General features: G+C 52.1%; 8 protein-coding genes across 8 annotated transcripts; 3 read left to right on the top strand and 5 right to left on the bottom strand.

Moving 5' to 3' along the window:
* Nucleotides 1–31: 31 nt before the first annotated feature.
* IAQ61_011457 (uncharacterized protein) lies at nt 32–2,971 on the bottom strand (the record flags this gene model as incomplete). The annotated part of the gene is made up of 1 exon (XM_003843969.1): nt 32–2,971. The coding sequence occupies one exon, from the start codon at nt 2,969–2,971 to the stop codon at nt 32–34; it is 2,940 nt and encodes a 979-aa protein (XP_003844017.1).
* An 822-nt stretch (nt 2,972–3,793) lies between these two features.
* Nucleotides 3,794–4,536, bottom strand: IAQ61_011456 (uncharacterized protein; the record flags this gene model as incomplete). The annotated part of the gene is made up of 2 exons (XM_066099209.1): nt 4,227–4,536; nt 3,794–3,991 (listed from the first exon to the last, which is right to left on the bottom strand). Exons 1-2 carry the CDS (start codon nt 4,530–4,532, stop codon nt 3,794–3,796), a joined length of 504 nt encoding a protein of 167 aa, XP_065950728.1. The 5' UTR covers nt 4,533–4,536.
* Nucleotides 4,537–7,120: 2,584 nt separating this feature from the next.
* Nucleotides 7,121–9,084, top strand: IAQ61_011455 (uncharacterized protein; the record flags this gene model as incomplete). Its single annotated transcript, XM_066099208.1, has 4 exons — nt 7,121–7,763; nt 7,813–7,874; nt 7,922–8,519; nt 8,609–9,084. The coding sequence occupies 4 exons, from the start codon at nt 7,121–7,123 to the stop codon at nt 9,082–9,084; spliced, it is 1,779 nt and encodes a 592-aa protein (XP_065950727.1).
* Nucleotides 9,085–11,959: 2,875 nt separating this feature from the next.
* IAQ61_011454 (uncharacterized protein) lies at nt 11,960–13,789 on the bottom strand. The gene is made up of 2 exons (XM_003843964.2): nt 13,080–13,789; nt 11,960–12,988 (listed from the first exon to the last, which is right to left on the bottom strand). The coding sequence occupies exons 1-2, from the start codon at nt 13,417–13,419 to the stop codon at nt 12,102–12,104; spliced, it is 1,227 nt and encodes a 408-aa protein (XP_003844012.1). The 5' UTR covers nt 13,420–13,789; the 3' UTR covers nt 11,960–12,101.
* Nucleotides 13,790–14,759: 970 nt separating this feature from the next.
* Nucleotides 14,760–16,001, bottom strand: IAQ61_011453 (uncharacterized protein; the record flags this gene model as incomplete). The annotated part of the gene is made up of 2 exons (XM_003843963.2): nt 14,760–15,712; nt 15,803–16,001. The coding sequence occupies 2 exons, from the start codon at nt 15,999–16,001 to the stop codon at nt 14,760–14,762; spliced, it is 1,152 nt and encodes a 383-aa protein (XP_003844011.2).
* Nucleotides 16,002–16,795: 794 nt separating this feature from the next.
* On the top strand, nt 16,796–19,425 carry IAQ61_011452 (uncharacterized protein; the record flags this gene model as incomplete). The annotated part of the gene is made up of 3 exons (XM_066099207.1): nt 16,796–16,994; nt 17,237–17,454; nt 17,503–19,425. 3 exons carry the CDS (start codon nt 16,796–16,798, stop codon nt 19,423–19,425), a joined length of 2,340 nt encoding a protein of 779 aa, XP_065950726.1.
* Nucleotides 19,426–20,775: 1,350 nt separating this feature from the next.
* IAQ61_011451 (uncharacterized protein) lies at nt 20,776–22,151 on the top strand (the record flags this gene model as incomplete). The annotated part of the gene is made up of 3 exons (XM_003843960.2): nt 20,776–20,951; nt 21,008–21,318; nt 21,394–22,151. The coding sequence occupies 3 exons, from the start codon at nt 20,776–20,778 to the stop codon at nt 22,149–22,151; spliced, it is 1,245 nt and encodes a 414-aa protein (XP_003844008.2).
* A 2,560-nt stretch (nt 22,152–24,711) lies between these two features.
* On the bottom strand, nt 24,712–26,589 carry IAQ61_011450 (uncharacterized protein; the record flags this gene model as incomplete). Its single annotated transcript, XM_066099206.1, has 2 exons — nt 24,712–26,158; nt 26,204–26,589. 2 exons carry the CDS (start codon nt 26,587–26,589, stop codon nt 24,712–24,714), a joined length of 1,833 nt encoding a protein of 610 aa, XP_065950725.1.
* Between the last annotated feature and the right edge of the window lie 42 nt (nt 26,590–26,631).

Raw genomic sequence — 26,631 nt, 5'->3', positions numbered from 1 at the left:
TTTCTTAACTGAGACCATCAAGTCGCCACTCCTATTGGAAACTCAATTCGTCTTCACTCCCACTTCCAGCCTCACTCTCCGCAAAGGTAGCGAGACGCTTCCTCATCGCCAACCGGTGCTTGCAAATTTGTGTTTTGGGCAAGGCATGGCGGCGGGATGTGCGTGTGCGGCGGGCCCAGGCCCGAGGGCGGACGGGAGTCTTGGCGAGTTCGTCCGGGTCTTCTTTTTCTTTGTCGTCTTCGTCTTCATCTTCGAGATCGAGTTTCTTGTCCTCATAGGTTTGGTGGTGGTGTGAAGTACGGCGTCGTAGGGATGTGCGTAGTCGTTTATGCGGTCTTAGTGGAGGGGCTGGCGATGAGGGCGACGCTGCTTCTTCATCGTCCTCCAACGAAGGATTTTCCATTTCGCTGTCATCCACGTCATCAGGCTCAATGTAAGTCGGCCGCCGAATATTGCGAAGCCCGCTCTCGAGCGATCGCCGGGAACGCTGTGTTCGTAGCCGCGAGGTGATATCTTTGACACCTAATTTTGAACGACGGGAGCGGCGCGGTGCACCCTCTCTTTCTTCTCGCTTCTCTTCAACTTGGATATCGTCTTGCAACATTGGGTAGAATGGAACTGTAGGGCTGCCGGGGGGGGTCATCTGCATTCGTTTTGAAGAAATGAGTACCATAGGTGAAGAAGCACGCGTTCGTTTGCCTAGTGAGGAGATGGACATTGGCAGGGCTTTCTTTATGGGCGAGGACTGCGGAACTGCATCTCCATCGTCCTCGAATGGGAATGCTGTCGCCTCCCAAAGCGAGTCCTCATCTCCACATAGTAGTCCGCTGTCGTTCTCCGAGGCCAATCCCTTCTCATCCTCAGACTGAATGGGCGTAGGGAGTAGATCCAGTGCTCGAATAGGCTTTCTTGCCTGACGCTTGACGTTATGTTTAGCAAAAGGCGTACACGCTACCCACTCGCCAATGCCCTCTTCCCACTTGAACCCGCCCCCCGCAGTAGGTGGCGCATCCTTTTCGGGAGACTGGACTATCACCACTCGGCCCTGAGTCCGCATGGTTTCTTCGATGCTGCGAGCGAAAACCATGTGCTCAACATCGCCTGTACCATACGCAAATTCCATGGCAGACTCCAACGCGACGCGCTTCAGCGTCCACAGCTTGTGTGGTAACCGGAGGCCAGAGGTGGACATCAACGTTGCGACCAAGCGTTGGATCTGATCAAAACCGTCATCTTGCCATATGCGTCCAGTACCGCGCGCTATCGATGCAACAAGGGAAGGCAATCCCGCTAAAACGGTCGCGAAGTTGATGCCCTTGATGTTGAATTGGGTAGCTGTCCAATTGACGATATCATTCAGAGTTGAAATGCGCAAAAATGGCTTCGACACATCGCTGCATCCCTCTAGGTGTACGAGCACCGTGGCGAAGTTGATTGAAAGAGCTCGTTGCGCAAAAGTCTGGGCATCCTCTGGATCCGCATCTAGCAGTCTCAATTCGTCGTGAAAGTCCTCTCTTATTGACATGGCAACAGCAACAGCATCTAGAACCTGCGTGATCCGCTGCGCCACCACTTTACCAGCAGAATCCTCGCGATTGTTGCTGACGAGTGCTATGCTACAAAGCACCGTGAGAAGACTTGAGAAGGTCGTATTTAGCGCTAGTCGTAGTTCCTCTCGCGATGAGGGTACAAATCTTCGAGAAGTCGACCCTGTCATTTCATCTTCAAGCAATCGGGCATCTGGCAAACCTACGCTTGCTAGTGTGACAGTCTCCATAAATCGAAAGGCATTGTTGAGGGTGCGATGATCGTTTTCCGAGATGGTCCGAACCAGACGATCCCACAATGGACGCATGCATTCAGTGGCCAGCCACTCGAGTGGTAGAAGTTCCAGTGCGACCAAGTGCTGGAGAAGATCGTACATCAAGCGAAAGCGACCGGTGCGTTGAACGAAACGTCGGAACAGGTTGAGGTAAGGTTGCCTTTGCGCATCAAAAAGGTCTGATTTGATGTAAACGGGCATAACCAGTGCTTCGATCAGGGGTACGTAGGCCAATAGTAGTCTCTCAGCTTCATCCCATGCTGAGACATTCAGACAATGCGTGACCAATACCGATAGACTATCCAGACCCAATAGTTCGTCGCTGATTGCATTGCAGAGCAATGAAGTAGCATGTGCTCGTACGACCTGTTTGAAAGGACGCCACCCACTGCCTACTCGCTGTTCGAAAACAAGCTCCAGGTGCTCGTAAATCTCATTGCTGATATCACGATCATCGTCCTCCTCTTCCTCTAACTTGTCCATCTTGGCAAAATGCTCTTCCAGTTCAATATATGCAGGCATCTTCCGTAAGCAAGTACTCATGAGCGGCCTAGTGCCTTTCCATCTCTTCTCATTCCCGGTGGTAGTAGCTTGTAAAAGGTTCGCGTATGCTTCCAGCAGGCCCTGTACAAGCTTGTGTACATCTGCAGACAGATGCTTCGGGGCCTGGGAGAGGTCGAACCCAACCAAGAGCGGCCCTTTGTTTTTTCCATACTTCTTCAACGGGGATATCTGGGCCATTGGGCTACTCTGCAGCTGCGTGCCCATCCTCGCTACAAGTGGTGTAAATGCAATTTCGCCTGGGCGAGCTACATGACTGACACTCGAGTCGCCCCTTTGCACACCAAGCACCTTCCTTCTCCCACGGCCTCCATAAGTCCTCTTGCTTGACACAGGCTTTACGCCTGGTTTCCAGTCCGGATCGCTAGCCTTGTCGAATCCTCGAGGCTTGTGTACAGGTCTGGTAAAGTTTGTGGTCTTGTGTGGTGATCCTTTCGTCGCGAAGGCCGAAGAAGCAGCTCGTGGTTCGCCGGCCGCCGATCGCGGTCGCTCGAGTTCTTTCCGGAGTTTGGCGAGTTTGGATGAAAGTGGTCGTAACAGGCGATTACACCGCGATGTTGTCCATGGTAAGTTGTCGTCGGCCGACATGGTTGCGTAATTATGTTATTTTAATACAAGAGGTAGTCGATAGAGCGCAAATGTTATGTCTATTTGTAAAGGATGGTCGCACACGGTTGAGTGTTCGTCGTCAAGGCGCGCACTTGTCACTGTTTGTTGACCAACATCGGTTGTCAGTGTTGCAGGTCTTGGCGTGCACCGAGCGTGTTCGCGCTAACCATTTTCAGAGGTCGCCTTTCACAAGCAGCTTTGGAAGATTGGTATATAGTTGGCAAAGATAGCATTCTTAGTTTGGGGGCAACGGACTTTGAAGAAAACGGATCATGGAGAAGCAGCTGATTTGCGTTGAATGCAAAGAAGGACTATAATCACAAAAAGCCTAAATGGGCGATCAAGAACACGTAATGTATTAACTGCACAAAGTCGAATTCAAGCTTTGGGCCTCTGTGGTTGAAGACCAACGCAACGACGACATGGCGTGTGCAATGGTACTGTGAATGATCTCAAGGCCTGGACATTGAGCACCCTGCGATGCCCTCCCTTTTCAAACATGGACATGACATGCAGCCTTACATCGCCTCACTCCTATAGGGCTGACGTCCATATTCAGATCAGGATTTAGAGTGACGGCCGAACAATACGAGTGCACGTCGCATGCGCTTTTCCGGACGGTCTCAGAAATTTTTGCTGGACGAGCGATGGACAAATGTGATACCGACTTACCTTGTCGTCCAATGATGTTGTGTCGGACTGTCCTTCGAGATCTGCTCCCTTCTTCCCAAGCATAGGGTCAACTACTATGGTACATGGCGATCTTGTAGGAACCAAACTACCGTGGCAGGAATTGACGATCTAGTGCTTATTTCGCCTCGCCGCAATCTCGCATAGTTCGTTCTGCACACTGCCATATGCGGGATCGGCCACACGGAGGATTCGATTGGCATCCTGTTTGCGCCACATGTGATCCCACTGGATCCGTAACCGAAATAACGATGAGATTTGAATGTCGTCGATCAGAACTTCCAAGTTTGCACTACCGCCTCGGGAGGTCTGGATGCCCTCTCGTAATCAAGCAGTGTTTCAAATGAGCTGACTGTGAACCATTCAAGCAATTTCATTAACCAAGAGCGACGGACGGCCTTGGTAGGGGTGATACGTTCGTATTGTACCGTAAAGCGTACGAGCACCGAGGTGCACCGGCTGGGCGAATTGCTCCGAATCTTGTTTCGTGCGCTTACAGATGGAGGCGACCGTCCTATGTATGGATTGATGGTGGCTTGCGGACAACTCCACCCGGCGCGTGCGTAAATGCGTCGTGGACATGTTGGACTTCGTCTACACGCATTCGTGATACTACAAAATATCGGTGTTTCTTCGTTACGCCGACCTCGCGAAGCGACATGCGTTTCAAGGCTGAAGTGAAGTCCTTCATCATGGAGCGATAGTAGGCGAGGTTTTGAAATCGCGGAGGTAAGGCTATATGTGTATTTCGAGATCGCGGGGCCGCAGTGTGGGTTTTCGACACATCCTGGTCCGCATCATCTGCTTGAAACAGCATTATCTTGATAGCGGGTTCATGGACAAACTGCATGTTTCTGGGGTTGTTTTGAGAACGTACCGCGTCACAGAATACGATTTGCCATGGAAACTGGACGATAGATGCCTCGGCTGGAAAAGGACGGAAACATTCTGACTAATTGTGAAGCTCACATTCATAGGTGCCTACTGTGTGAATGAGTACGCAATCTTGCTGTCACGGCTGTGCATGTTGCTGCTAGGAGATGCATGGTGAGCACGACGGAGCAAACAGTTTCGCCAATGACCAAAAATTTGTGAAGCGGTCAAAGTGCAGAAGGCTTCCGTCCCGTTGTGCATGATGCATGCAGGCAGTACGTATCAGACTGTTCATGGTGGTTGAAACATGATAGGGAGTCAGCAACGATTTTGCCACGATTAGTGGTAGACGGGATTTGTAATGCGGTATTATTCGTGGAGAAATGAGAGATTCTTTTTGTCGAGATGACATCTGATAGCATGGTGGTTGCACTTTGACCATTGACGAACCATGCCATCCATCTGCTGCAAGTTCTTAAGTCGCACAAGGATAAGTGATACAACGATCTAGAGCTGTCAGCGTAGTGCGCGTACCTTTTCGAGAGAAGACTGCAGGAAAAATCTCCAACGGCATTGACTCTGCTCAGTGTCAGGAATCAGCGCTTCTCCATAGGGTCAATTGTGGTCAGACAGAACAGGAGGATCGAGTTAGGCAGGGTGGGCAATCCGTCACAAGTAGATGGCTCGTGATGGATTCATTCGACATGATTCCACTTGCGAGGAGCCGAGCAAGCCCACGGTTTGAACTGGTACGAAGTTGGTAAGACACAAGTGCTGCAAGTTGACATGACAGCCCGTCGATCCATCCGGGAGCTTGGAATCTGGTTCTGGTTCCAGATAGCAGAGGGCGCCTAGCAAGATTGGTGAATGGGAAAATGCTTATTTCTGTAACCATGGGGCGTTCCAGGCCGTGAAGCGAATGCACATGTTGCGTACACAGCAGGGAGGACTACTGTACGTCAGGCGTCTGATCCATGATCAGGCGTTAACGTCCCGAATTTAGCTGGGTTGGACAACTGAGTTACTGAGGTCCCTAATAGGGAGTGCACCTCAGTCAGGTGGGTTGGATGGGCTACCTACAGTACCGGTGCCTACCATCCACCACCGTATGTACAGTAGAGTAAGTACCTGAGTACACAGGGGTGCTACGGAGACCCTCTTAACAGGCTCGATTGTACCACGATGAAGGCGTGCTCATACTCTAAAAAGAGACTAGAGTGGCCGAAGGACTGTTTTACCTGGTTTACAAGCCCGTCCCCAGTTGGGTGGCAGAAGAAGCTCCAGAGTCCAGGACCTCGTCTGTCTCGTCTCTCGTTGAGCGCAGGATTACGATTTCGAGGCAGCCAGGCGACAATGACGCAGCTGGCCACCCCCGTCCTTGTCGTCGTGTGTCGTGTGTCGTGTTTGTGGGAGGGTGGCCGGTGAAGGATTCGTTCGGAGCGATGATGAAACAGCGCGGACTGCTTGGAGGCTCGCGTGTGGCGCTTGGTACCCCGTTTCAGCGGCCGTCTTGTCCGAGTACAACACAGATACCCAGTGTATCTATGTACCTAGCCAGGTCGCATAGCAGGGGAGCAGTGGGGAGTATGTACCGGCATGTACAAACCCATTTCAACATAACACCGTAGGGCAGGGAAGTTGGCGAGCCTTCTCGGGGAGACTGTCTTTCTCGTGTCGTCCCGGCACTCTCCCCCCCCCGGCCCGCCAGGGGAGACGGCCAATGGCGCGCGCCCCTCGTGCCTGCCTAATCAAACACTTCACATCTTTTGCCCTTAGTTAACCCACCAACAGGCCCCCCTCCCTCCTCTCATCCGGCCTCTCCTCTCTCTTTTTTTCTTCTTCCCTCTTCACATACATACGTTAGGTACATAGATACACGGTGTACACATTCACTGCTTTGCTCGCCCCAGTCACTCTTTCTTAGCTCACATTCACTTCACCCCATCTTCTCTTCTTTACGCCCCGACCGCGTTCCCAGTGTCTCGCTTCCCCGCCGGCTCTTCCAATCTGATCCCCCTGGTCGTGGATATTCGAACCTTGGACCGATCGCTGCTGGCCAATTCACCCGCTTTTTGGCTGCATTAAACGTCACCTGCACCACCGTCTGACCCTTGCTTGGCCGTCCAGATTAACGTTCCGAATTGGGCCACCGTGGACATTATCAACAACCACCTGCGACGTCAACTGCGCCTGCATTACGCCTGCACCCCCCAGCCCCCAGGACCCGTATTCAGACCCAGTTGCGCCAGGGTACCCTCCACCTCCCAATCTATCAGTGAAAGCAGGTCACGGCCCATGATCATTGCCTTCGAAGAGAACGCCCTCAAGACCAATCTGGACCCAAGTCCCGCCCTAGAGATTCCGCCATACCAAAGTCTGTCAATTGCTGGCCAAGACAGATAACCCTCATTACATACCGCGAACCCCCCGCTTACTATAGCCCGGTTACCCCCCAAGGACTTCAGAGAATCCCAGAGACTGTACCCTCCGCGGCACCCAGGTCGATCTCAGTCGTCTACCCTTTGGACTACTGTCAACCCACCTTCATCACACTCATCCACAACCATGTCTGTTGATCAAGTTCTGGGAGGACTTGCCAAGCGTGCAGGAGGAGGCCATCCTCCCGAGGATCCCACCGCCGGCTTGGAGAATGTCAATGTCCAGCACTACCTAGGATACATCTGGTGGATCATTGTTGCCATCTTCTTCCTCTATCAGGTGGTCCTCTACTTCGCCCGCTATATCCGTACAGTCACCTGTCTCAACAACGACACACAGAGATACTTCGCCATTCCCAATGCGACATATGCTAGCTTCAAGAAACACTGGCTGGATGCACCACTCTTCCGCACCCGTCACCACCGAGAGTTCAAACTTTCCTCAGCCATCGGTATTGGTACGCTACCCAGTCGCATGCAAACGTTCTTCCTCGTTGGGTACTTCGCCGTCAACATCGGTTTCTGCGTATGGAAGATCGACTACAGCAGCTTCTCGGCAGGCGCAGGCGAGCTGTTGAGCCGCTCTGGCATCATGGCTGTGATCAACATGATCCCCCTTTTTCTTCTGGCGGGTCGCAACAACCCTATCATCAAGCTCACTGGCATTTCCTTCGACACCATGAACCTGATCCACCGATGGTTTGGGCGGATTGTTGTCCTCGAAGCCATTACGCACACCGTCTGCTATATCTCCAACAAGGTCCATACTCGTGAGCGTCCTCCCACTTCTTATCAACGACAAAGCTAACAAGTGCATAGAGGGCTGGGGCGCCGTACAGAAATCCATCACTGGCAGTCAATTCATCATGACTGGCTTCATCGTATGTGTAATGGAAGTCTCATGATGACTGAGCTAACTCAGTCATAGGGAACAGTAGCATTCGTCTTCCTTCTGCTTCAGTCACCTTCGCCAGTGCGACATGCGTTCTACGAGGTCTTTCTGCACGGCCACATTGCAGCTGCTGCACTTGCTCTCGGCGCTGTGTGGGTCCATCTCAAGGACCGCCCACAACAGTTCATGCTCTACGGTGTATTGGCTCTATGGGTCATGGAGCGCACCATGCGTCTTGCTCGTCTCCTCATTCGCAACGTTGGAAAGGGTGGTACCAAGGCTGATGTCGAGGTACTCCCTGGTGACGCCCTCCGTGTTACGGTCCGCATGGCACGTCCCTGGAACTTTCGCCCAGGACAACACGCCTACCTATATATCCCCTCCGTGGGTCTTTGGACTAACCACCCTTTTTCCATCGCATGGAGCGAAGAAGAGGAAGACCCTTCGATGCAGTCATCCATGGCTGATGACAAGGGCTTGCCAATGAACCGCCAAGACATTCTCGAACACAACAGGACCAACATGTCCTTCATTATCCGACGACGAACCGGTTTCACAGACAAGCTATTCCAAAAAGCAAACTTGACTGCTGCCGGCAGATTTTCCACTACGGCATTTGTGGAGGGTCCATATGGTAAGTGCCGAAGCTTTCCGCAGACTCCACTATCGAATAGATTAACCCAATATTTTTCCAACGTACCTCATACTAACATCACATTACAGGTGGCGAAAATCTCAGTTCCTATGGTACTGTCATGCTTTGGGCTGCTGGTATCGGTATTACTCACCAGGTGCCGCATGTGCGCGACATTGTTGCCGGCTACGCGAATGGCACCGTTGCTACACGCCGCCTCACCCTCGTCTGGATCATCCAATCGCCCGAGCATCTCGAATGGATCCGCACCTGGATGACTCAAATCCTATCTATGCCCCGGCGCCGCGAAATCCTCAAAATCCTGCTCTTCGTCACACGCCCACGCAGCACTAAGGAGATCCATTCACCTTCATCAAGCGTCCAGATGTTCCCCGGCCGACCGAACGTCCAAAGCCTTGTCGATCAGGAGATGCAAGAAGGCATCGGTGCTGCGTGTGTAAGCACGTGCGGCACAGGTGGCTTGGCTGATGAGCTTCGTCGCGCTGTACGCAACCGCCAGACAACATGGAATGTCGACTTCCGCGAGGAATCGTTCTCGTGGTAGAACACGCTAGTCTTTTATGATATGACTGTTGTGGTCTCCTTGGTAACACCCCGTCGTCACACTTAAAGCTTGTCGACTTACGCATTGTGTTTGCCTTGCACTGCCATCACATGTCATGCTTTGAAAGCAGAATCTTTGAATTTAATGAGAAACTAAAACATGCAAATACTTCTTGTACACATTTTCACGGGTTACTTTTTTTTCTCACGTTATTCGGATGGCTGGTAATCGTCCTCTCTCTGCAACACTCTCCTTTCTGCCCATGAGGCGCTTTGCATGAGTCTAAAACAGGGTGGATCAGCGCGTTTGGCTAGGCGCTGCTTTTTTCTCTCTGAACATAACAATGTTATCATGTCACCATGAGTACAATCTTCAATCTCGCGACGTTACACGTCCCAAGGTCGACTGTTTCTACGTCACGTGTATACGCAAAGAAAAGAAACAGTTGCGGCCAACGTATGTCTTCAGTCCAATGAAGTCTTTTACCCAACAAAAAAAAATCCACCGCAACGCTCAAGCATCATCGCTGTTCCCTCTCCCTCTTCCAAATCTCCCCCTGCAGTAGTTCTGACCCGCCACCACCCACTCACTCTCCTGCTTATCCCACTCCTATCCACCGCCTCGCCCGTCCTGCTGCTCAAGCAGAACAACTCAGTCCATCCCTTATCGCCCACACGCCCAATCCCGCACGCCCAAGTCCACGCCTCCGCAACACCGCAGCACCATGAAATCAACATCCTCGTCACCATCTCGCCCGATGACGAACTAACTTGCTGACATCCCAAGCCACACACACGGCTTACCTACTCTGAAGCTTGAGCCCGCTTTCCATCCCCCAACGGCCCGATCCCGCGGCTCAACGCTTGCGCGCCCGCTCCAGGCCTTGTGTGGTCTGTAGGAACTGGTCGGTCAGCACGACGTACGCACCCGCGCTCTTGGGTCGCCTCTGCTCCAACGGCAAGGAGAGAACGCGCGTACGACTTGTTGCGGAGCTTGACGAGGCGCGTAGGTGCTGGGCGGTTTCTTGTCTCTTCTCACGCTTGATAACGTGTGCCGAGATGGGATGGGGGCTTTGGATGTTGATGTTTGATGTTGGTGGTGGTTTCGGACTTGGCTGAGGAGATCCGGGAAAGGGATCGTGCTGCGCGAGGTGGAGAATACTGGACTAGGTACGTACGCGAAGCATGGCGGAAATGTAGAGGTAACTTGGGGCAAATGGTATAAGGGATGATTGGATGAGGAAAGCTTGGATTGGAGATTGGGTGGAGCAGGACAGCGGACGGGACGGACGTGGCGATAGGTGGAGCATACATACTCTACCTACAGCACGCATTACATGTATGTAGTTCGGACGATGCAATGCAAGGTGGCAAAAGCAACAGGTTCTCTTGCAGTTCGCGTATCTTGCGATCGCTGGGTTGGTCTGGGAGATACATGCTACGTACGTACTACCCACACATGCGACTTAAGGTTTGGGGGTACGTGGATATATGGCATTATGCGGTGGATGCGCATGCAAGATTGCAGACGAGCTTGGCAGACAAGTAGGTCGGTCGATGAGTGGATGACTGGGTGGTACAGAGTGCGGGTGCGCAGGCTGAAAGGCTCGGGCATGCGATCGAGTTCGTCTCGGGTTCGTGGGGGAAGAAGCATGTACCGGTATCTCGATAAGTCGTGGTATGTCGTTCTTGGGTCGTGCTGCACGTATGTAGATAGATATGTACGTGTGTATATTTGATGTACAAGGAGAAAAGCAGCCGAGAACTCACACCCTCAGCCACTCTCCGTCACGAAATTCAGCGGTGGTGAACGCATTGTACAGCGCTTCATCAAGGTGTCGACGCTGCCGTCGTGTCGAGCTGATTATCTAGGCGAAGTTGAGATCATCCTGGTACCTCATCCTTGCAGACGAATAGGCGCAATCTCTACATTGTGAACTCGGTATTGCGAAAACCTGATGGAAACCTGGATTTCAAGGCCCCGCAGTGTACATGCAGTGCAAGTACAGATTCACGTGTACGCCATGTGCGCCATGTGCTTGGCAACCGGGTGGTAGGATGGGATGTAGAGTGACCTTATATGGCGCTGGGGCTGATCTGATTCGATGTGGTTCATGACGATTGTGACACCCATATTCCGTGTCAAAGTTGATGGGTTGGGCTGGAGCGGGAGCTGGGGCCTGGAGTAAAGCAAGAGCATATGTACATTCACACGACAGCATACTACGCCATCTCACCCATGAACATCAAACACCAACGTCCTCCACCCCTCCACCCATAACACAAGCACAGCCCCACCGTAATATATACCTTTTCCACTTCGTCACAGTACATCAGTGAGGTCCAGATTCCACCTTTTGTACTCCATGCATCAATACTTCATCATTACTCACCCCCCCCCCCCCCCAAAGCCCAACCATGATATCAGTCGGTGAATTCCCCACCCTTGCTTCCGTCTTGTTTGATACCTCGTGTTCTTGGGATCAATGTGCGTCATGTATGACAGGGTGATTCGTGTGAGAATAGTATAGGCAGTGGGGGGAGGTGGGTAAATGGATTGAGTAAGTGATGGAGTATGTTGCTATGCTTCGTATGCTTCGTGTCTACTTACCTATCTACCTTCTTGGCTACCCTGGATAGAGAACTATGACAGAGCTGATTACAACTTCGATCACCCGCAAGGTGTATCTCATATAATCGTGGCTGTGAATGATCATCAGATCCTGTGTATGTCCATGTATTCAACACATGTGTATATGAGCCTGTGTGTGAGGTCCTGTATCACATATTGCGAGTAACAGTATACTAAAGTTGGCTGATGGTCCATGAAGTGTGATCATTCTCTAGAGTTTTGACTTTGGTGTTTGAGGGGGGATTGGTAATGACCTGTATTGTGGTTTAGTTGTATATTGCATACTGCGCTTCATCAACTCAGCGTACCAATACTCCGATCCTCGTAAACAGTAGACCAGTTTGACTACGGTTTTAATCAATACATCCACCCTTGAAACCACAATCTCAACCAGCAACATTCTCGACCTTATTCTTCCCGTCCAAGCCCACCACCCCTTCCGCCCTCTCACCTTCCGTGCCCGCTCCATGCTCTGCAAATATTTCCATGATAGCATCAATAGTCGTATTCCCCCCACTAAACACAACCCCAATATTCCACCCTTCTGCCCCAGCTTCCCTCTCCACCATGCGTCTGAACTCCTCATTATACAGCACAGTCGCCACCCCGACCACTGCACTCGGTTCAACAAAACACTTCATTCGTTCAAGGACCAGCCTCATTGCATCCTTGATATTCTGCTCCGTGACGGCGTATAGTTCGGCAACATAGGCCTTGTTGGAGATAACATTCCAGGTGTAGTCACCGAGCGGCGTGCGCAGCCCGTCGGCAATCGTCAGCGTTTTCACGCTCGTGATGCGCGTCCCAGATTCAACGCCGCGTCGTGCGTCGTCGCCGCCTTGGTAACTGGGTTCAGCGCCAAAGACGCGCACGCCGCTGTTGTGCAGTGCGACGCCGATTCCGCTGAGCATGCCGCCGCCGCCGCAGGGCGCGATGACGGCGTCGAGGCCGTGGCGAGAGGCCCCATGTATGCCTAGTCCTGGTGTTTGATGAAGTAACTCATCGACCTCATATTGGAGTTCGAGCGCCATGGTGCCTTGGCCTAGGATAATGTTTGGGTGGTCGTAGGGCGAGATTAGTGTTGCGCCCGTGGTTGCGATCACCTCTGCGACAACAGCTTCGCGCTCTTGGGAAGTCGAGCCGCTGAAGTGGACGATTGCGCCTTGGGCTCGGGTTCCGGCGATCTTGGAGGGTGTGCTAATGGTGGGCATGACAATGTGGGCGGGGATGTCAAAGGTCTTCGCAGCGAGAGCGAGAGCTTGCGCATGGTTGCCTGTTGTCTAATGTCAGGCTTGAGTGACACCCAAATTATACCCCTTGACGCATGCTCGCATGCTCAAAGCAGGAAGAGCTGATAGACGTACCACTGCTATGCGTAACCACCCCCTTCTTCCGCACTTCTTCAATGCCCCTCTCTTCAATCAACCGCAGCACCGCATGAAACGCCCCCCGCACTTTGAACGCTCCTATTCTCTGGAAATTCTCACACTTGAAGAACAATCTAATGTTCGGTTTCGCAGGTTCTTGCCCTTCCCACGGGGTCCCCTTGAGCGCATCAGACGCTTGTGGCGTCGAGGCGAGGGTCGAGAGGGTGGTGTTTGTCAGGACGGGTGTAGTATGGATGTGGGGTTTGATCAGCGCATGAGCTGCTTCGACCGAGGCACGCGTCAAGGGCAGAGTGGCCGAGGACATAATGGAAGACATGTCTGCCTGTCAAGTGGAAGACATGCGCGAGTGGAAGTCATCATAAGAAGAATCGAAATTGTGGGCTGTACCCCTCCGCCTCGCCCACCCCTCCTCCGACGCCTCTCTCTGCGCGGCCGCAACCACCACCAAGCTCCTCAGACTATTTTGACTACCCCATATACTCTTGAGGGCGTGGTTTTGGGCGCCTGGTTGGTCTAGTGGCGCAGCAGCTCGTTGTGCGCGTACTCTGCGTCTGAGTTGAAGATGAGGATCGTGGAGGATGAGGAGGGTTGCTTGGTGTTTGGGAAGGAGTTCGGAGGGGGTGAGGTGCAGGGTTGTGGCGAGGGTTGTTAGGGTGCGACATGGCAAGCCAATCTGTCAGTCTGAAAACAACAAGGAGGTCATAGTACCGGTATCATTACCCCATCTCCCAAAATCCATCTATTAGAGTTCCAACGATTGGCATTCCCAGCACCCCCTAAACTGATTCACATGAGGGCGAGACGCCTTATCTGCTCTGTGTCCTACTCTTTGATGGGAGGATACTATGTCCTAACATGCAGATTTCGTTCCTTAGCGCTGTGATACACCAATTACCGGTACCTTTCCTATCCCCCTCCTGCTATACACTGATTTCTCTTTCCCATCTACCTCCAACGCACAAACGGCCTCATCCACCTGACTCTCAAACGCAAACGCGCCCACAGAAACACTCGCCTAACCACCTAACCTACACCTATAGGGGAAGGGAGACGGGTAAATTGGATGCTCTCCTGTGTTGGAAAAGAGGGAGGACATTGGCGCTATTATGGGGAAGAGTCGCGCGAGGTAGAAGTTACGAAAGGTGCATTTCGGTGGTTTGTGCGACGACGTTGTAACGGCTTCAAGACTATCAAGCACAATCTTATCTGCATAATAGCGAAGCTAGGATCCTACTTGTCTATTTCTGGTAGGATACACAGGGTAAGCATAGATGTTTAAGCATGTATGCTTGAGGATGTATGTAAATGTTTGCAGAGGAAATGGCATGCATTATCCAGGTATTGTAAGTATCCTATGATGAGATTTGTGGTCATACCTGAATACAAGGTAGTGAGTATGCATAGGAAATATAGCATGAGTAGAAACATGGAATTATAGGAAAGCATAGTACATCTCGATACACTTTACTAGCAGACCAAGGTGTCACGTGGAGGAATAAGAGGTCAATAGTGATGAGCAAGGAAAAGACGTTTCATTTACATGTCATTGTGGCAACAACGACACGCTATCCGAACGAAGTGCTCAACACCACAGACATATATGATCACTACATAGTAGTATTCCGTACCCATGCTCCATCCACCAAGTCCTCCACCCTACTGCCCGGTGATGGCTTGAACCAACTCAGAATGCCACTCTTGAGTAGCGCGCTCGATGTGGTCTTTGATCACCACGTTGACCTTGCCGGCTTTCACCTCGAACTTTGCGGCCTTGAAGACAGCAATTGCTGCCTTGCGGTCTGGCCGGACGAACCAGGTGGTGATGTTGAGGTTCAAGACTTCGAGACCAAACATGGACTGGGTGAGGTCGCGGAGCTGGCGGGCACAGGGCGAGTACGCAAAGAGCTGGGAGGGGTTGGCAAAGAACCTTTCGATCGACAAGCTGCTGTTGTTGGGCTTCGAAGGATCGGAAGTTTTGAAGTGGTCCTGAAGGACCAAGTCGATGCTGATGTGTCGCAAGTAGCCGCGGACAGCCATGGGCGGGAGAAGAGCAGACCGAACGTTGACGTGGTCGTTCATGCGGACTTGGCCGGAGGACGACGTAGCCAGATGTGGGATTATGAATTTGAACTTGTTTGCCTCGTAAAAGGCCATGATCGCAAGGTCGTTGAAAGTCCGTGAGATGTAGCGCATCTTCTTGAACATGCCCATGATGAACAAGAGGGGGAAGTGCTTGTGGTCGACGTCGCCCATGGCGCTGCCATCTGGCCTGGCCAGAAGGTAGACCATGATCTTGATGAGGATTTCGTTCGGGAACACCTGGAACTGAGCGCTATCGGCAGCGACAGTGGCAGAGATGATGTTGGAAGACATTCTGCTGGCTCTGCTTGAAGGTCCGGGTCTGCTAGATTTTTCAAAGTTAGAAAATGGAGCTAAATTTTGACTGCAAGTGAAATCGTCTGGCAAGCTGCTGTGGGGAAAGAAGGAAAAGTCTAGGACGGGGCAGCAGGCCACCTTATATAGCCACTTCCAGCAAATCCCTAGTGCAGGATATTCCTCACCGTGATATCTTCGAACCAAGAAGGTGCTCTTATCGGTTGGAGTGGACCCTGATATCAATGATTCCTGTCCTCCTGTTCGTTCTTGATTGGACAGAAGGGTTTCCTGGCCTTCTATTCACCCAACTAGCGGCATTTTACGGTGGGACGACAGCTCACATGGACTGTCTATTGGCTGTAGTGACGTGGCTATCGTATTTTCCATGGCGTTGGTTGACTCCACAGTAGTCTCACGGTGATCTTCCAGATGCTTAGGGAATCGGACGTCGAGATAACGGAACGATAGTTCGCAGGAACTCCAGTAGGGGCTTGTGGAATATGCGCTTGTGGTATAGACCATGGCGTGACTTGAACGATTACAGGACTCTGATATAATCCGAGGTCTAGAGATGGAGCGTGAACTTCATGTGACCTTGACAGACCACGGAAGCGTCTCGTCAAACATATTCAAATGGCCTGCGTGGACCTGCGACTTCGTCTGAAAGGGATAATGCACCTGATTGTATTCCAAAGATGTTGAAGTACCCACGGCGATGAGACAGCTTTGGTTGCTTTGGCCTGTCTTGCTCGGGCAGCTGGTGGAGGATATTGACCACAGGCTACGGCACTGCAGACACCTTCTTCGGGGCATCGGAGACTGTAGGGTACCAGGAACAAACGGATGTCACATGCTGCGATGTCATGATTTAGACCTTCGGGCGGTATAATGAATATATAAATGCAGCACTCTGGTCCGTGGATGAGCAAGTCTTGGTAAGGACATTTCAGATCAAAATGGATGCTGTTGAGCCGATGTGATGCTTCTCTACAAGCTCCATTGACAACAGCGAAAACCCTGGCCATGCTGGTGGACATCAGCTAGAGACGAAACAGGTACGCGGCAAAGAGTTTGGTATGCAGTCATGCAGACAAGCAATTGATAAATCGGACATCAACATTTAGGTTGTATGACAGGAGCTCAGAAGAAATTGGCAAGACCGGGTGATCGCCGTCGGGAGAGTTTTGAAATTGGGTGCCAGAATCAGTATCAGTATACACTCAATAGAGCCAAAGGTAAAACCACGCGTGGCAAAAAGCAAATCAGCAACGCAAATCAGCAAAGCAAATCAGATTTTCGAGGACCAGACACCAAAGATGAACACAGATGGAGGCTGGAGCTGCAAGCCGGCTGCTGAAGGCCGAAGTTCTGTGACTGATCAATGTGTATACTCAATACCAATCAGTCTGAGTATTCAACAAGAGCAGTACATGCTTGAAGCTGATATCTGTCCAAGTGATGCGGAGCTCAAAAGCCCATACAATACTGGATTGTACGAGTCTCTGTCCGATCTTGGTCAGCAAGGAAGCAACTCAGTTAGTGAAGAGGGTCGCGAGACCACTCAAGGCCCGCATATGATTGCTGTAATCGCCCTGCCGTCTACTGCATGTCGAAAAACAAGTTGGAGGTTGATCATGGGAACGGTGATAGGGAAGGTGAGGTGTGAGGTCGTGCTCCAGGGCTGGAGACCGTGCACGACGCTAGGGTTACCCTGGCAGCCTCACCTCTCAATCTGGACTTAGCTCCGAATTCTGTAGACGAGGACCGGCGCCAGCCAGCTCCTGTCACCACGCTGAATGTACAATCACACATTTCAGCTGGAAGGGCTATGACCAAGAGGTCCCATGATATTGCCACGAGTTCGCATGCAGGACATTCAGATCGACAAGCGTCTGATGATGTAGAGGGCAATGGAAGTCAGGACGATGCAAATGGGTCTGCGTTGAAGAGGCCTCGATCATTCATGGCTACCTTGGTCAGTGTGCCTTCACTGTCTATTCCCGCTCGTGTGTTGACTTGATAGGCATGCGACGTTTGTAGAGGCAGGAAAACAAGATGCGACGAAGACAGGCCAAAGTGTGGCTACTGCAGAATCATGAATCTGCCCTGTACGTATCAAGCACCACGCGCCACCAAGAAGGATCAATCCATGGCCGTGGCTATCAATGCCATCAGGAGGCTTGAAACGAAGATTGAAGACCTGACAGCTGCCATCATCACACCAAAGACGGCATCGCCAGGCCAGCCATTGCTTGCGGAGTCGGATCTGGTTCATCTGTCGCCTTCCTCTACCGTCTCTCAAACCAGTCCCAGCTTTCAGAGTCCGGCTGCTTTGTTGTATCGTCACAATCATGCAAGAGCGAGTGTGCACGAAATGGCAATGTCACCACAGGTCGCTGGAACTCCTGTGCAAACCTCGTTCCCAATACCGGAAGCTCCCAGTAAAGTCGCACTCTCCTTCAGTCAGCATCGTGTATCACTGTGGCCCGCCATCAAACAAATACTGCCCGTTGAGTTTGTTTCCGCAAGAGACGGGCTGCCACAAGATTATATTGGCGAAATCGAAAGTCAGAGACCACCTCTGCCAGTGCACATTGATAGACCTTTTGGTACATCTCCCGACACATGGCTAATGAGCCTTCCGCAATCTGTTGTCAAAGGACTCTCAGATGCATACTTTGCTGTCTTTCATCGCATCACACCTGTACTCGACAAATACCACTTTTATTCGACTACGCTGGGTATGGCTGCTGAAAACGAGTTTGGGTATGATATTGAATCATGTCTGGCGCTGAACGTATTGGCGCTCGGCAGCCTAGCTGTCAGAGCTTATGAGGAAGGAGACTTTGCACTTCCTTCACGATCTGCACCGTCTGGGCGTGGCTTTGTGCGTCCAGAGTGGTACGAGTTGATCAACGACGACCCACCTGGGTTGAAGTTTTTCAATGAGGCTAGGAGGCGCTTTGGATTTCTGATCTGTCAGAACGATGTCGTAGCGGGTCAGTTTTACATGCTGTCGACACTGTACTACGCGCAGATCCTGCGGCCTCTGGACTCTTGGGCCACTGTCAACCGAGCAGCGCTTTGCTGCACGAGCCTACTGAGCCGTGGGGAGGTGATTGACTTCCACCAGTGGGATGGCGACATGTTCTCCCGGCTTTACTGGTGCACGTTGATGTACGAGACGGTCATCACGCAAGAGCTTGATCTTCTCCCTCACAGCGGGCTATTGGAGTACGAGTCTGACATGCCCTTGCCGAAATTCACGCAATGTCCACGCCCCAAGACATCGATTTCAGTTCTCGTGACTGATGAGGACGACTCGTTTTTCAATTTTCATTTCCTCGCTCAGGCCGCTCATCGCATCATCCTCACGCGCGTCAAACAGAGTCTGTACTATTTTGCTGAGAAGGAGGGCTTCCCGAGTACGAGCGTGACGACAGAGATGCACCATCAACTCGAGCAGTGGCGCGCCAATCTACCGCCATCGCTGCAGTTCTCAGACGATGAAAGCGACAACGACTCGGCCAGCCCAGCACATGTGATTGCCAAAGCGATGCTGCGGAGTCGCTATCTTGTTGCCAAATTCCACATTGGTCGCCCGTTTCTCTACAAAGCATTGCACGCGCCGGGCGTCACGACGGATGCGGAGTACAACGAGGTCAAGGAAGGGTTGCGAGGGGGCATGTACTGGCCGACTACCATGGGACTGTGTACCCAGATGCTGTCGGCACTGCCAATCAAATTCGGGTGGTGTTGCCAATGTTTTGGGCAGGTGCTGCTGTTCCAGGCCGTGGCGCGATCGCCAGACCGCAAGCTGCAAGACACATTGCCAGCCGACTGGCAGCCGTGGGTTCGGATTATGATGACGCTGATTGAGAGTTGCGCGAGAAGCAGCCCGGGGATTGCCAAGGACTTTGAGCTGCTGCGCTCACTCGACATGTGATTGGTCGATTGGCCTGTCCGATGACTCCTCCCTTGTTTGTCGACGTGGTTGTGCAAAGGTGGATTACCGATTCGCAGGGAGAGAGGATGTACAAGTGTCCCAAGACGATGGGGCTGATGGCTGTTTTCTGCCTTGTGCTTGTGGGAGATTCTGCCATGTAGAGAGTGTGCTTTTGGGGGGAGCGAAGTAGTACAGTATTGTACCGGTACTACTCTTACTTGTGTGCCTAGTATGGCTGGTAACGGTAGGCAAAAGGACGGACATGCAGGCACTCGGGCTCTAAAAAGCCGACTAACCGCATGCGGGACATCAGCGGCCAAAGATGGATTTTGACAAAGACGATGGCCATGGACGCAGGTTGTTGCAAAGTCACGGGAGTGGGATCGTATGGCGACGCGCACCTCTTGGAGGAACCCGTGGAGTACGGATTTGGCTGTCGGGTGTCTGCGAGAAGAGGTAGGGTTATGAGATGGACGGACAGGCCTAGAGTAGCGGGACAATAGAGTGTACTAGGTGGTGCCGAGATGGAATTGGCAATTTCAACGCCACTTCCGAGTGTGGATTTTTCTTTTTTTGGCTTGCTGTGCAGATCTTCCGCCTGGTGGCTCCCCCCCCCTGAGCATCCATTTCACCTCGGCCGCCCTCCATCCTCTCAACGACGACGGTGGCTTTGCACAGGTCTGGTAGTAAGTAGCACATGGCATACACATTACATGGCATACACATTGTACAGTACAAGTTCCATGTAAGTAGCACATGGCATACACATTGTACAGTACAAGTTCCATGTAGGTACACACCCCAGTCATACACACTAGGCACATGCCAACTACAAAGACAACTACAACAGTAACTACAAAGATACATGGACACCGCACAGAGCCTCGATGCACATCAAGCTTCTGACCAAAGAGTCCCCAAGGCTAACAAAACAGAACCGTGCTCGCTGTTCCACTGCTGATTGCTGGCTGCTGACCGGACCGTCTAGGGCACACTTGCGCCTTCCTCCTTCTCCCCACAAGACACCTTTTCTGACATTCGCCGTGCTTCGTCATTCTCCTCGTCTTCTCTTCTGCACATTTCTTGGCCTGTCCATCTCCCCATTGTAGCCACCACACAACGATTGTTGCTGTTGCTGTTGCTGTTCTTGTTGTGGCTGCAGCCCGCATTGTGCACCAAGTCTGTGATCCCTGGCCGGCGGCAGCACCCGTCTCGCCGCAGACCTCCGCCTCCCTGCACCTCCTTCCAAGGTCCCTAACCCATCTTACGAATCTACCCAAACCCAAACCCCAATCCTCCCACCCGATCCGACTCTGTATCGCTGGAAAGGAGTCACGCTGTTTCACGGGCATGGCCGACTACTCGTACCAATCATTGGCCAACTCGCTGAGCACACCGCTGGCCAACATGAGCCCGCAAGGGCGGTGGCGGCGCGTTCTGCTGATTACCCTGGTGTCCGTTATTTTCGCAGTCTTCTACTTCAGTCTTCCCTCTGCATACATGCCCACCAGCCTCGCCGCCTTAAAGTACGCCCCCTTCGCCCTGAAATCACATGCCACAATCTCTAACGGCCGTGCGACAGATATCCAACTGCACAATATGCATCGCCCTCGAATGGCGACACATCCATGGAGGATTCCATGTCTACCATACTCAAAGCCCTCTACGGGCCCATACTACATCCCGTCGATGCGGCCAACTTTACGGCCGAGGAGGGCGACGTCTACCGCCTGCACGGCGAGCCAAAGTTCACGAAGAAGCTGGGCAAGAGGGTACTCATACTGGACATTGACAGCCGGCCGTTGACGGCCCCGGGCCAGCTCATGGACAAGAAGTTGAAGTGGAAGTCAATGCGGCCCCTATCTGCTGGCATGCTCAGCCATTACATGTTCGGTATAGTCCCCACGCTTCTGCATGCAGGGCCGTCGATGGCTTTGCCTGGTGCATAAACTGACAGCTTGACAACAGCAAAGATCCACGGCTACGACTACAAGTTCATCCGCGCCCCCGACTACGCCGACCGCTGGGGCACGTGGGTCAAGGTGCCGATGATGAAAGAAGCCCTCAAAACCCACGATTACATTGTCTTCATGGACTCGGACGTCATGTTCCACTACCCGCACCTCCCCCTCGAGTGGCTGCTCAATTACTGGAACATGACCGACGACACCCTCGCCATGATGGCCATTGACCCCAACGAGCCCCAAAACTACGACGACAAGGGCAACCGTTTCCTCAACACGGGCTTTGTCATTGCGCGTCAGAGCAAGCGAACGCAAGACATGTACAGAGCTTGGGCCGAGTGTCCCTCGGAGAAGAAGTACCCCGGCTGCGCCCGCTGGAAACTCGACTGGGCGCATGAACAAGCCGCGTTTGGAAACTACCTGCGCTACGACTTCGACCGCCCAGACGACATCCGCGTTCTGCCCTGCGTTGAAGCCAACGGCGCCCCGGAGGCCGTCAATCGCGGCGGCTGCAAAGGTGTCTTTGTCCGCCACTACTGGGTCGACAAGGGCCTCGTCGCAAAGGATCTTGCAGACAGCGTCATGCAGTATTTCCTGCCCAGACTCCACCAACTCTACCTCAATACCGCGAGCGAGCACATTGTCGACGCCAAGGGCTTTCGTCTGGATGGCGCGGATCTCGTAGAGTTGACCGAGGAGGAGAAGGCCAATGCCAAGGCGCAGGCTGAGGCGGGTAAGAATCAAAAAGATGAGGGGTACTAGGAGACCTGGCGCACTTTTTTTCCAGAGCAAGTGATTGAGAGTGAAGAAGAGAAGGAAGACGGGAGGGGGAGAGCGAGTCGGCAGAATTAAAGAGGATTTACTCGGCTGGGCTGAAGACGGCTACCTAGCAGGCCATGATGGGTGTACAAGAAAGCAGAAGAAAAGCAGGGAGAAAGAGGTAGGAAAAAGGATGACGAGCAAGATCAAGACGAGGAAAATATATACCAGGATAGAAACGGGCTTCATGTGCATCACTCTATCTTTTTCATTTCGGTACCCCTCCCTTTTTATTTTCAAACCAAGGCGTCATCAAAGGAAAGACGGTGGGATTCTCTGTTTTCCCTCTTTTTTCATCTCCCTACAATCGCAATGCAATACAAGCCCAACGCACCGCACCACTTCTGTGCGTGAAGAAGAGAAGAAGGGGTTGTGTATTCGTCTTTTATCGCATTCTCATTCTTGTTTGCTTTGCTCGGGTTACGGACTTATTGTATTGTGGAATATCTGGGGGGGGGGGTTTCTCCTTGTTTTCAATGGGGGTGGGGTTTTGTATGGGCGTGGTTTTTTGGGTACGAGTTTGGGGGGGGGGAGGGTTGGTGGGTGGGAGATCATATATATTCATATATATAACCATGTCTGTGTGTGGATGTACATGTATGCATGTGTGCGTGTATGGTCGTTATGTGATGCAGTGTGAATGCTTTTTCTTCCCATTTATCCTGGTCTTTTGATATAGCGGGGTGTTTGTTGTTGATTTTTTTTTCTTGTCATTTGTTGTTGTGTATAGTGGAGAGTTTGCAGTGCGGAAATGAGCCGTGGTTTTGGAGGGTTGGTTGGGGTGTGGTATGGTATGGTAGGGCAAGAGTACGAGCACGAGCATGCAACAATCACATCGCTTCACCGTATCAACAACACAATTCACACATACGATAGAATGCATGCATTCATCTTTTCACGCAACTACCTTCCTCCCCAGCACCCTTCCCCTCAAAGAAAACCCCCCAAAAAACAAAATCAAACATCCAAGTTAACGATTGTGGAATCCCCTTGCAAGCCCCCCCCGCCCAAACAGCACTGTCGATGATCCAGTTGTCCATAGGAAAAGGGGGGTCAAAGGACAGGGCATGTCGGAGGCTCGGATATGTAATGTCTTCGTCCCGTTATTGGCCTTGTGAAAAGAAAGGAGAGAAGAGGTTTTGTTGGGCCGTGGCTTTGATCTTATCGTGGCGAGAAAGGTGAGAAGAGGAGAGGAAGAGAAGAAGACATGATTGTCATGTGACGAGAGAGTTCTGTGGTACATGCGTGTTAGTGACTGCTAAACGGAGCAAGTGTTTTGTTTATTTCTGGGAGACGCTTGAGAAGGGCAGGCTTCGAGTCTAGAAGAAAGCCATGCCAGGGATGTGCTGGTCGTGACAAAGTTTGGACGAGGGGGAAGGGGGGCAGCTAGGAGAGAGAAAGGCAAGGAGGGGCAACATACTACTGGCCGCAAGTGCAGCCACCTGCAGCGCAGCTGCAGTCGGCGCAAGTGCAAGCAGCGTTTCCACAGCCTCCCTTCATTTTGATGGATAGATTCGTGTTTTGGAAAGTGGGTTGAGCGGTTTGTTCAAGTCGTTGCTTGTTGCTTTTGATTGCTGCGTGGTGAAGAGGAAGAGAAGAAAGGTCAAACGAGGGGCAAGAGCGGGGCAGCCTTTTATCTTCTCAGCAACACAGCACCCAAGCATCTCGCACCCGCAACCCACGCCGGTCACCTACACTAATTTTGGCAGTTCTTTGCCACTTGACTGCACTCCACTGCGGACGCTGCACCCTATGCAAACATGCCACGCCGAGTAGCCACAGTTCCCTTGCGTTAGTGCTGTAGTGCCTGGGCTTATGGGTTGGGGGGCCTCAGTGGTTTGGGACCGATAAGTGGTGGTTCGGACGCGCTGGGCGACTCATAGCTCCGACCCGAGGGCTAGAAGCAGATCTGGTTTGTGCTGGGCGAATGGCGACCGAGTCAAGTGGATCGTTTCCAGGGCTTGGTCATGTCGTTGGCAGCCTGTGAGGCGTGTGTTCATGCGGTATCCTGAATTTGAGCATATTCCGTGGGACCGAGCGTGTGAGGTTTAGTGGAGGAGCTACGGCAGCTTACTGCATTGGTGGGGCGGATGAGGAGCGTTGGAAGGGTGCTGTTATCATCGGGACTGGCCGTGAGGGGGAAAGGTAGTAGGTATAGAAGATACCTTGGTCAGTAGCTCTCTACACGTCCATGGCGTAAGATGTTGATCTGATGAATCTGTGATTTTGGCACTATTTCTTCCTTGTCCTTCAAGATGTCGATGAGCACCGACGGTTCCAACTACGCATCAATGTCAACCTCTCTACACACCAAGCTCGGCTTACTCCAGACAAATATACCCGTGCCGACGCATGATGACTACGGATTCGAGATCACTGTTGCACATTGGGTCTGAGGTACAGCCTCTGACGTGGTACTTGTGGGGTTTGGAGGCCTGTCTCCATTGCCACTGCGTTGGTCTCCACACAACTGAGGTCTGTGATGTGTCATGCCATCTTCCCGTCAGATCACTCCTCGTGCGCCCATGTTGGCCAAGTCAATCACCTCCTCCTCAACCTCGGCATGGTCTGATGCATGCTTGCTTTTTGCGCTCTTTCCGCCTTTGGAACTGGACTTGCTGCTGATGCTCCCTCTTTTGCCGTCCTTGATGCTACCTTCGTCGTCATCATCCTCACCAAACAGGAAACCCTTTCCCTTCATCCGCCGTTTCTCGTCAGCAGAGAACGTCGAGTGAGCTGCGCCAGTAGCAAAGTCTGAGGATGCTGACTCCTCACCCAACATCCATGAGAAGCTTGAAGAGGTGAGATGAGGCCGGGAGCGTGGTGATAGGTTTACATTCAAGGGCGATCGTGGCTGTGCTTTTGTTGGTGACATGGACTGGGAATCAGCAGCGATGGACGATTTTGTGCTGATGAGATCTTTGGGTACAGCTTCAGCTGTTGATGTCACGGTGATTGGTTGTACGGCTGGTACATTCTCCGAAGGTGCAGGTGACTGAACCTCCGAAGACGAAAGAGTTGCGACAGCTTTTGCAGTCGCAGCCTGCTCAGTGACCTCCTCGACCGGAAGGGGAATCGAAGAGTCTTCGAGATAGACCTGCACAAACTGCACTTTTGCAATAGCAAGGCTCAAAGCTTCCAAAGATTCCTTGCTCTTGTCATCTGCCTTTTTCACCTTCTGATCTTCGTTCCGCTCCTTATGGTACTCCCAAAGATCGGCTACAGCGGCCTCCAGCATCTTGGCTAGACTACCGTTTCGTCTATCAAGCTCTTCTATCTTCTTGCTTGCATTGACCGAATAGGCTCGATCTGGACCGGGCCTTGTGTTCGCAGCTCCAAATTGTGCAGGTCTTCGAAATTCACGCCCTCCCGATCTTGGAGTGCTCTGACCGGAGTTTGTACCTGACTGATAAGCCTCAACATTCTTTCTTACCTCGCCTACAGCATCTCGCAGTGCTTTGCCTACCCCCCATTGTGAGCCTCGCTCAAGGACGTTCTTCGCCGCACCTTGAAAGAGTGCTTCGATGCCAGCTCCCTGCTGACCAACAAAGCTTCTTGGGGACCCCAAGCTGTTGCGTGCCCGGTGAGACGAGAATGGAGACGGCGAGGGCTCGCGAAAGCTGGGTGCAGGTTCGAGTCGTTTGGCAGGTGGCGGCTGTCCGTATCGTGTGATGATTTCAGTACCCCCTTGGGCGTCGAGGTGATCGCGAAGATATAGAGCATCTTTAATAAAAGTGTACGCAGGTGTGGCTGGCTCGGGATACTTCAACAGCAATGTGAAAGCCTCGTTGGTATCGGCTGCAAGCAATTTCCACCGTATACGAAGCAGCATAGATATAGCAATCATATCCACGAGCTCCAGCGTGGAGTCAATGGCGAACAGCGCATCCCACATGTCGAAGACATCATCCAACGCGAATTCTCGTCCAAAAAGTAAACGAATCCATCGCCTCCTTCCTGTCAGCCTGGCCAAAGAAGAGTCCATCTCTACTTACAGCAAGAAGATTTGAGGCACAATGTCAAGCTTGACCAAATGCGCGTGCAGTTCTGCATCGACTTTTGGTAAATAATGCTCGAAGATCTTGGAACTTCGTGCGAGCATGGGTGTATCCTTTGTTGTCGAACCGGAGTCGGCTGGTGCATAGTACGATTTGGCAGTCTGCATGATGATTGCGAAAAGCATATGCGTATCATGTTCGATGTAGTTTGCATCCATCACATCTGCAAGAGTGTCATCGACACTGCCCACGCTCGCACCTTTGAGCTCTATAGCATCCCTTTCCACGACCCAAAGCAAAGGTGCAAGTATCTCGTGCATGCCTTGACGATAGCCTATGGCTGGATGCATCTTGCACCAGACGAATAATATGTCCAACATCATGTTCTGTGTTGCTGGCTGTCGAAAGTAGACATTGTCGGGCAT

The sequence above is a fragment of the Plenodomus lingam genome (genome assembly GCF_022343315.1).
Source record: "Plenodomus lingam strain CAN1 chromosome Unknown scaffold_20, whole genome shotgun sequence".
Lineage (NCBI taxonomy): Eukaryota > Fungi > Ascomycota > Dothideomycetes > Pleosporales > Leptosphaeriaceae > Plenodomus > Plenodomus lingam.
This window is presented reverse-complemented; position numbering and strand designations above follow the sequence as displayed.